The sequence below is a fragment of the Oryzias melastigma genome, linkage group LG18 (assembly GCF_002922805.2).
Source record: "Oryzias melastigma strain HK-1 linkage group LG18, ASM292280v2, whole genome shotgun sequence".
In the NCBI taxonomy this organism is placed as follows: Eukaryota; Metazoa; Chordata; class Actinopteri; order Beloniformes; family Adrianichthyidae; genus Oryzias; species Oryzias melastigma.
The window spans coordinates 3,656,121-3,666,423 of NC_050529.1; the positions used below are offsets into that span (position 1 = coordinate 3,656,121).

The window sequence follows — 10,303 nt, forward strand, 5'->3', positions numbered from 1 at the left end:
AAGGGAAAAGTCGAAAGGAAAAGAAGAAGAAGAAGAAGTCGTCAATTTTCTAAGACATTCTGCAACGCAGCAGGGCTTCATCAGAAATCCTCATCTGGGTTGTGGGCGGAACTTTCGGTGCGGAAGTTGGCTGCGCTAATCAGCCTTTTGTTTACACTCTCTCCTGCTAGTTTCCAGCTCCTCACAACCCCAAGCTAACATATGCGTGCAAAATAAAAATCAATGTTATCCAGCTGTACTGTTTTGTACTGAGATGGCAGCTCAGACAAAGAAAATCTAAATATGAATTGATCTGTTGTCTGCAAGTGGATGCCCGTGTTAGTTGCTTTGTCACAAACATGAACTTTTCAAACCACTGTTTTCACCTGCTTCATCATGATTTGAATAAAGAAATACTCCGAAATGCAGTTTTATGTCTTTCATCATGAAAAAAATGCTAATATAAGATGTTAAAAACACCAAAAACACAATTGTCATTGGAGTGTGTCTTTATAGACAGCTATGACAGGCAGATTCTGAGTAAGTTTGTTTTTGTTCTTTTCTAAGCACACTCCAACGTGACAAGCTGGTTGGTGGCACAGCCGTGGTTAGAGGAGTGGTGGGAAAAAAATGAAAACATCTGCTCAAGGTAAAGGGAGTGAATGAGGGAATATATTACCTGGGCAGGTGTTACTCGAGTCTTTGAAGCTACTAGAGCTTGTTTTCTTAGAGCTGGTCTTCTCACCTTTTGGTGATAAAAAAATGAAAATTAAAGTTTTAAAAGCATATCAGTACTTCTAATAATTTAAAGAAAGAATTCTGTGGAGAGTCGTGGGACGTCATTTGAAAAGACAGAGTAGGATAAAAATTTGATTTTGGATTTAAAAAACTAACCCTAACTAGTTGGATTTTTGATCTTTAAAATACATTCCTTATATGATATGAAGATAAGTTGCATTTTTTCAGTATTCAAAATAGATTAAATTAAACAGAGCAGGGTTTGATTCACTAATCTACTTGAACATGATTCCACTGTCTGTGGGAGGGGTAGAGTTACAAACTGCAGCATCAGCTGATTGGTAAGGGATCTGCAACCTGTGGCTCCGGAGTCACATGCGCCTCTTTTACCCCTCCACAGTGGTTTTATGGCTAAAGAAAAATAAAATAAGGGTTGCTAATATTAGCATTGATTTAATTTATTTTAATTAAGTCTATGACTGAGATTAACCTAGCAGTTCAACTGTAGTGGATTATTTATCCCTGCTGACATCATTCGGCCTTGTTTGCTCTGCGCCTCCTCCAGAATGCACAGATTACAAATACTAAGCAGAAATGTGGTAAAACGTCTGATTATGGAATCTTTTCTGATTCCTGAGTTTATTTTATGACTTTAAAGTACATTTGATCTTATGTTGCATAACAATGGTTAGTAGCTATTCAGACCTAAGTTATGACAGGAAAAAATGTAATTTTTGTCTTGTGTTGTTTAAAACCTTTCATAGAAATACATTTGCTTCACTGGCATCTCCTGTTTGGGACAGAAGTATTTTATTAAGAAAGGAAGCTTCGGTCAAAAATAAAAATTTACATTTCGCCTTGAGAAAATGCCAGTTTCTCATCATATTTATGCATTATTCACACCAAAAAAAATAAATAAAGTTTACATTTATTATAAAAACAACAATTAAATGATGCAAAGTAGAGTCAAATTTACTAGAAAGATAAAAAAAAAAAGATTTTGTGGCTGTTATTAGGTTTTGATTGGTACCAACAGGTCTCAATGGCTCTTTTACTGGCACAGGTTGCGGACCAAAGAAACTTGTACTCCTCATCCGCTTTGGCTATTTATTAATAACTCTAAAAATACATTTTTCATTGGCTTCGTCTCTTTGAAAACAAATCTCTGAGTCTTCAGGTGTGACCACTGAAAACTTTTGCTGTAATAACAATGGGGACACGGTTGTCTTAATGTTTAGAATGAAGAGAGAATTCTGGTTGAACCCACACAGATATGTGAAGATTAGTGCTTCTCTTAAATACTTACAACTTCTTCAGAACTGTCTGAACTGCTGACTTTTCTTGCCTAAAAAAAGTAAATAAACTTTTCAATTTAAATAAATGCCAGAATCTACATTATCTACAAAACAGCAGATGCACAACAGGATGTTTTTAATTCTGTTAACACAGTTTGAAAGGGCAAAGACTTACCGGCCGACAGATGACCGTGGCGAAGAGCAAAACGAAAATAACAGTCACTTTCATTGTGTTGGAGTTCCTTCCCAGCACTGGAGAGTAACCAGAGACACCCAAGTTTAAGTCAGACAATAAAAAGTAACTCTGTGACAAAATCAAGCCATCCAACATTTATCATTCCTCAGGTCCCAAACTGGTTTAAGCGGGGCCGTAACTTCACAGGAAACACAATGACATGTCAAACTCCAGACAAACTCCCTCCAGTCTGCTGCTCAAATTCCTCCCTAAAACCAGTGGCTGCAGAGTCACATGATCAGAAAACTTTGGTATGTTAAAGGAAGTACTTGAGGTCTAAATTACAGAGCTTAAGCAGCAGATTTGTGTGTCTGATTCAAAATAGTTAAACATTTTCTCTATCATCACTGCCAGAATATTCATCTGGTGTGGGGTTGCTCTAACTGCGAGGCTGATCTGGGCTAAAAACGAAGTGAGAAAATAATAGGTACGATTCTGGGAAAGAGATGAAATTAGAGTGTGGGTGTTTGGCTGGAAAGATTAAAGGGACAAAAAGAACATCATTTAGGGCCACTGCAGTTTGAGTTGGGTTTCTATTTGTTGCTGAAGTTTGTGCATTTCTAAAACTCACAGGTAAGCATCTTAAAATGGCTGCTTTAATGCAATGAATGAAAGACAGGGAAAGGTGTCCTCAAATGATATCTCTGCATTACTGCCACATCAACTTGGTTTATTGAAATACATTTTTAAATTGTGAATAAACACCCCTCGCATCTTCATGCTGGACAATTATTTGCATTCATCCCTCTTTAATCTTCAGTGGATGACTGCAGAAAAGTGGCTGCAGCAGCAGGTTTCTCCTCTCTGTGCTCTGAGGGAGGGACAGTCTGACTGTATGCTTGTGTTTTTAATGATGGACTCTTCCTATAGGTTATAATTCATAGGTTATAACTGGAAAGCCACAGAGCGACTGAAACATGTCAGACGCCACTAAGTCCATGAAGGCCAGTATTTTCAGGCGTCTCATGTTTGTTAGGACTTGTGCTTGACGTCAGGATTGAAAACATTTTTCATTATTTCAGCGTTGATTTTTGATTTTGGAGTCAGAGGAAACAAACATTTGATTTGCAGCATTTGGGTTATTTGTGGAGCCTGTTTTATTTGGCAGGTGTGAAAGCTCACCTGAACTCTAGTGCAGACTAAACAGGTGAATCCAGGTGCCTTTCAGAATAAGACTCACTTGCAAATAAAAATTTGGTACATTTCACTTCAGATTCATAAAGCTAGTAAATCATTTGACCATTATGGGGAATGAACAAACTGTGTACAAAGAAAATCTGAGGAAACACGAATGATGAAAAAAAAGGTTGAAATCGTCTGGTGGGTAAGGCTACAATCACAAATAATACAGCCACTGCATGATGGGGAGGCATCAGCTGACGGTTCAAGATTTCATGCCACCACCCGATTTTTTGAAAATACTTGGTTTGGTCATTAATGAAGATGGCGGTAGTCAGGTGTGCAGAATGACCTGCTTTTTGTATATTCCCTGGGCAGCTTGCAGCCAGTTGCCACGTGATATTGACAGCTGCCGTTCGGAGGGTGATCTGCTCAGAGGCCACTCAGCTGTTGCCTGATTTTGGCCACTGACTGATGTCGACTTTTAGAGAAAAAACTTCCAGTCGCTGTAAACATTTTTACTTTTTCCTAAAACCTTCATGGCCATTGCGTGGCATGTAAAAATGTGACTATTATAATCTGAATTTACTGAAAAACTAGCTTTTAGGTTGCAGAGCTCTTTTAGGAATGTGAGCATAGCCTAAGGAAGGCAAAGCTAAATATGATTGAAAAAAGATAATCAAACAGTTTTGCTGTTCTTTACTAGACGCTTTTTCATTGTAGGGTCAGAGGTGGTTTGGGGTAACACCAGACGAAACTGAGCAGCTGTAGGAACAGTGTCTTGTCTTCTGTCTTGGATTCACTCCAGGTGATGTCATGTGTGAACGCAAAACCAAACTGAACGAAAATCAAACTTTGTCTACGGATCAGTCTATAGATCTGTGTCATTTTTCTTCTGAAAGAGAAAAAATGTGATTAGAAAGCATTTTGTTTTTTCATTTCCGAGTATTTCTCCTTTTAAATCAATCAAACTGTCTTGGACAGACTCTGTTTGAATGAATGATCTTCTTTCCATCAACAGCTCTGCTGCACATGCACTAAACCCTCATCTGTTCCTAGTGTCTAGTTCAGGTTCTGGAGAAGAGAAGATGGTATCTTCACATTGACTGCAGTCAAATGAGCCGCCGTTGACATTTCTGTGGTCAAATCAGCATCACTGGATTTTTTGTGTGAGTTTCATCCAATACTTACGGTAGCAGGACTGAGAACGCTGGAAAATCTCCACCAGACTCCACGGAGCTTCTTGATGTGACCACGGAAATGTGAACGGCGGCTCATTTGACCGCAGTTGGAAAGGATTGTAAATCAATGAAAGAGCATTTTGATGTTAGCTTTCATTATTTTATCAAGAACTCTGAGAAACCAATGATTGAATGTATTGATCACAGCAACGTCAATAAACATTGGAGAATTAGCTAAAAGAGTCTTTGGTGAACTGGAAGGAGAAAGAATCAGGATTTTGGAGGAAGTTCTGTCCAAGATTTATGCTAGTAAGACACAGAGCTATCATAATCAGACAGGGGGATCAGGGGCGGAGCTACTCAGCTCAGCTCTAAAAGCCACACCCCCTCAGAGGAGATTGAAAACGGAGGCTTCAGATCATCATGAACATGTTTTTTTAAAGACATTTAGGTTGTGGGATTTTGGTTAAAAACTTCATAATCATAATTAAAACACTACTGGGAATGTTTTTTAAAATAAAAAAAAATGTAATTGTCAGACTTTATAGCACATGTAAGCATAAGAAATTACATTTTTAAAATGTGTTTCTAAATCCTCAACACAAAGCCTAAATTGTTTGGATTCAGTTGAAAAGTGGATCCATTACAGGCTGCTCTGCTGCAGCTTCTGTGCGTCACTGAAAGACAGGGAGGTCCCAGAATGGAGGCATGACTTCAAGTGTAAATCAGTAAAAATTGCAGTTATTATGAAACAATTAAGGTTATAATTTTCACAAAAGTGATTCAGACGGAGCTTTGATATTGAAACATCACACTTTTTTTTATATAACTGCAACACAAACTGTGAAAGATCCGTAATTATGGTACAAACTCCTAAAATGCTTTGATCTGAGGAGTTATAGAACACTTACATTTATGGTCCTGCTCACTGTTTTAAAGATTTGCTTTGAACATTTGTCCTCTTTGAATAACCAGAGCACCTCATTCAGCTTCTATCTTTGAGGAAAAGAATTTTCAAGAGCAAATGTGTGAAAACGTTTGAATGAAAAACGACTTGTATCATAAATTTGGGAGGGACAGACCATATGTGAAACTGATCTAGTGGGCAGGAAGTTCTCTGTGGTAATCGCCTGTGCAGGTGTTGGTGCTGAGACATATCAGTAAGCCCTGGTTCCTGTCCTTCCATTGGTGTCAAGGAGACAGAAACCCAACCCTGCAGCTCAGGGTTTGGCTGATCCCAAATGACCTTAAGCACTCCTAAAATAAATGATGTTTTGGAAAGATGCTTTCAAACATCCTTTTCTCCCAAAGACCACATCAAACTTTTGGCTATAGAAAGTTAGAGGAAAAAAAGAAATCTGAATCCTTTTATTTGGGGGGTGGGTCTTGGAAGACAAAAATTCAACAAGTTATTCTCCGACCACAGGTTTGATGTCATGATCTTGTGTGGCACCAACTTCTTTACCGCTCTTGACAGAAGTTCATTCATAGAGAGATCATTTAAGAGTCAGTGATATTCAGTTCTGCACAGTCAGCACAAAGTTTGTTCTGTAAAGCATCAATGCTCCAAAAACAAAAATGATCTTTCTGGAGCTATTTTGAGGGTTTTTTTGTCTTTTGGCTGTGCATAGTTGAATACAAACAAGTGGAAAATCTGGAAATATTGAAGCTGTTCACATTTGTAATGTTCTCAAAAATTTAAAGGACCCTTCCAGCAATTTGCATCTCTCCTCACTAAAGCAGAGCTGCAGAATAATCCGCCAAGCAGAAAACACAACAAGGAACTCATTCTGACCTTTCTTGCAGATGAAGAAGTTTTCTGGAGTTCAGCAGCTGCAGCAGAAACTCTTGGACGTCTTCACCTCAGCTCCGGGGTTTCTCTGAATTACTGGCTGTCCAGAAAGGCTGATGTTGAGAGGGGAGCTCCTGGATGTCTTTTAAACCCTCCTATCTTCCAGCTGGAGCCAATCCCTCCACAGCTTGTGAAGTCATGAGGTTAACCACCCTCCTCTCCTCTCGTTCTCCCACTCTTCCTGTGGTTGGTGGTGTGCTGTGTTGGTGTGGAGACACACACACTAAATGCAAAGGCAAACACGCATACGTGCAGACAGAGCCTAGACAGAAACACGTGAATGCACTTCTTTTTTATGCATGCTCACTCACACACTCATGCGCATTGTGTATGAAGTTAATTTAAGAACAAGTAGGGACAAGTCGAGGGGAAAAACAGCAGAATAAAGAGGTAGGTGGAATCACAGTGAATCAGCTTCCTCACAGACAGAAGAAAATCATCAAACTGAAGTCTCTCTGGATAATTGAGACTTTGTCTGCAATACCAGACATATTTATCTTGACTGTCATATAAAAAACTGTTTTCATTTTCTCTGTTTGCAGACCCTAAAATGTTAGAACCAGACCTAGTTTAATAAAAAAGCACTTTAGTCTAAATAAAAGAAAATATCTCTGGAAGTAGAGGTCATTTGTAAGTTTTATTATTGATTCTATATTATTAAAAAACAAAACAAAACAAACAAACAAAAAAAAATGATATCACCAGTTTGATACACAGTGTGTCTACATGATTGTGTTTTAGTTGTTTGATTATGTGAGGCTGTGGATAAAGCCCGGTCAAAGAGTTACAGATGATTTCACAACACAGACAACCATTCAATGCCTCCGTTCAGGGAACTGTATGGTCTAAGATTAAACAAGAGAAGTTGAGTCTCATGTGTGATATCAAACCTCATGACCATCCAAGACAGTCAAAATCAAAAGAAGTTCTCTAGAAAACGGTTTTCTCTGTGACAAACTTTGTATGTAAACCAGGGTCTTCCAAAGCATTGTCCACTTTTTCAACAAACTTGGCTGTATTATATTTTGAATAATTTTCTTTTATAGTTAAAACTTTACTTTAGGGATGTAAAAAAAAATGCAACTAAAAATTGAGAAAAGCAAGAAAAAAACTTTTTTTGGACAAATTCCACAAACCCTGTGTTGTTTTCTAGGAGATAGTTTGTGTAGAGTGGCAGGAGTTCATCAGAAACTCACCACTGAGTTGTGGGAAGCACTCCAGCCATGGAAGCAAGCTGCAAATAATATCCCATCATCGCTTTGTTTACACTCTCTCCCACTAGCTTACAGCCCCTGACAACCCCAAGCGAACATAAGCGGTGCAACAAAAATGGCAGCAATATAATTTCTATCCAGACGTACAGTTTAGATCCAGATTCCAGCTCAGATCAGGAAAACAAAAACAAAACATGTCCCAATAAATTCAAGTTTGATGCCCGGGGTTTGGGCTGCTGAGGCATTAGTCTCTGACTCCCACCCAATCGACATTTCTTCAGCCCATCTTGAGCTCTGCTGCACGCGGGGGGCCCACCCAAGAACAATCCCACATTGCTCCTTTGGGCTTGACCCGACAAAGGCCTGTGTTTTTATTAGTTGAAAACTATCTTTGCTGCATTTTGATCAACAGTGTAATTTTGTCCACTTACAATATGTATCAATTTAATACATTTTCAATATTGCATGACATTCTTTTCACTCTTTTGTACCGAAGCATGTGGAAGTTTACGTCTGCTGCCTGTCTGATGGAAACACTTCATTTTTTTCTCCCTTTCAAAGAGTTCAAAGTTAAAAATATCAAAACTAGATACCTTTCTTCAGACTTTAAGTTAAAGCACAACAACACTTTTGTTTATCTAGACAGTTTCTCGAAAGGTTCATAATTTTTATGTTAAATGAGGAGACGATCGTGAAACATGATTGGCGTATGAGAGTTCCAGATGAAACCTGCAATTAAAATAAACAGTCTGAGTCTGCAATGCATCCTGTAAAAGCTGATATGAGTGGCGATGTGGTTACTGTACTCAGTTATATGTAAAAATGAGATTATGTAACCTGGGTGGAATTCCATTTATAGCATACAGGTTTTAAGATGCTGTAGGGCCATACTTTGCACCCCTTACTGCGCTGACTCTTTTGAATAGGAATTTAATTTTTGAGGTCAGACACTGATGAGAAGGTCTGGCTCAGAATTTCAATCCAACCTGCCTTCTTGATAGTTGATTGTGTATTTGTTAACAGTTTATTGAGTGTTTTGCAGCCCCCCAATCTAAAGCATGAGCAAAATATCTGTTCATCTTCACAAACCTTTGATAAATCACCTATAAGGTGATTTATAATTCACTCCCCCCTCCGTTTTAGTATAAAAATATACATTTTATTGACGCTCTAGTTTTTTTTTTGTTGTTGTTGTTGTTTATTAGGATGTGTGGGTTGTTCCAGATGGGTGTCATTTTACACGGTACGACTGAAGACTTGGATACTTTTAGAAAATCCCACCAGGCTGTTAAGGTGGTGCTTATGTTAATACTTTGGAAACAATCATGTTTTTTATTATTTGGCTAGTAAATGGTAGATCAGACAGGTTGATCTTTCCACATTACTCCTGTTCCAAGTCCATCCATAAGTTATTTTCTGGATTATTTTTGAACCATTTCTTAATCTGTTGACAATAAAATAATTGTTGAAGTTTGGTATTTCTAAGCCTCCACATCTTTTTGCAGATTTTAGAGTTTTAAGGCTGATTCTTGTTGGTTTATTCTTACATAAAAAGCTGGACATAGCTGAGTCTAATGTTTTAAACCATTTTAGTGGAGGTTGTGTCGGAATCATTGAAAATAGATAATTAACTTTTGGCAGAATGTTCAGTTTTATTGTGGCTACTTTGCCCATAAGCGACAGGGGCAGGTTGACCCAATGAGTTAGATCGTCTTGAATGTTTTTCAGTAATGGGGTATAATTTAGCTGCACCAGTTCTGATAGTTTGGGAGAGAAGTGAACACCTAGATATTTGATATTGCCTGATTTGACCGGTATTGAGAGTGTTTGCTCAGCATTACTGTTAAGTGATAATAGAACTGATTTATTCAAATTAATTGAATAGTCTGAAATAGAGGAGAATTCGTTAATAATTGTTATCGTTTCACCTATAGAACATGATTTATGTAAAACAAGTAATATGTCATCCGCATAGAGACTAATTTTATGATTGCCATATTTAGTTTTAACTCCTTTAATGTTCTCATTCTGTCATATTGCTGCAGCCAGGGGCTCGATGAATATTGCAAAGAGAGAGGGGGAGAGTGGACAACCCTGTCTGGTTCCTCTTCCAAGAAAAAACCTGCTGGACGTCTGTTTGTCCGTTCTGACTGAAGCATTTGGGTTATGATATAATATCTTAATCCAATCAATGAATGATTCTCCAAATCCAAACTTGTGGAGGGCAGTGATGAGAAACTTCCAGCTGACTCTGTCGAAAGCTTTTTCAGCATCCAACGAGAGTATGTTCATTTCCTGCTTTTTAATAGTGGCAATGTCTATGATGTTAACAAGTCTGCTGACATTGTCACTCGAGTGTCTACCTTTAATAAATCCAGTTTGATCATGGTGAATTATATGGGGAGTGATTTTTTCTATTCTCTGTGCTAATGCTTTACAGATAATTTTGACGTCTGCATTGATCAGTGAGATGGGACGATAGCTGGAAGGAATTGAGGGATCTTTCTCTGGTTTGAGAAGAAGAATTATATTTGCTGAATTCATGTTTGGTGGAAGTAACTGATTTTGCTTTATAAATGTAACTATTTTATAAAAAGTTTCTGCTAGCTGTTCCCAGAATTCATGGTAAAACTCAGCGGGAAAGCCATCCGGCCCCGGAGCTTTGTTGTTCGGCATAAGCAGCAGAGCAT

General features: G+C 38.2%; 1 protein-coding gene across 2 annotated transcripts in view; it reads right to left on the bottom strand.

Annotated features, from left to right (window-relative positions):
- spp1 (secreted phosphoprotein 1) overlaps positions 1 to 7,668 on the bottom strand; it is a 14,817-nt gene extending 7,149 nt beyond the window's left edge. The window contains exons 1-4 of one of the 2 annotated variants that reach the window (XM_024262779.2): positions 6,343 to 7,468; positions 2,188 to 2,264; positions 2,024 to 2,062; positions 659 to 724 (exon numbers count right to left, since the gene is read on the bottom strand). In XM_024262779.2, the coding sequence (XP_024118547.1) occupies positions 659 to 724; positions 2,024 to 2,062; positions 2,188 to 2,241 (159 nt within the window). In that variant the 5' untranslated portion in view covers positions 2,242 to 2,264; positions 6,343 to 7,468. Of the gene's footprint in view, positions 1 to 658; positions 725 to 2,023; positions 2,063 to 2,187; positions 2,265 to 6,342 lie in introns of both variants that reach the window. The other variant, XM_024262780.2, reaches the window with a different exon arrangement.
- Between the last annotated feature and the right edge of the window lie 2,635 nt (positions 7,669 to 10,303).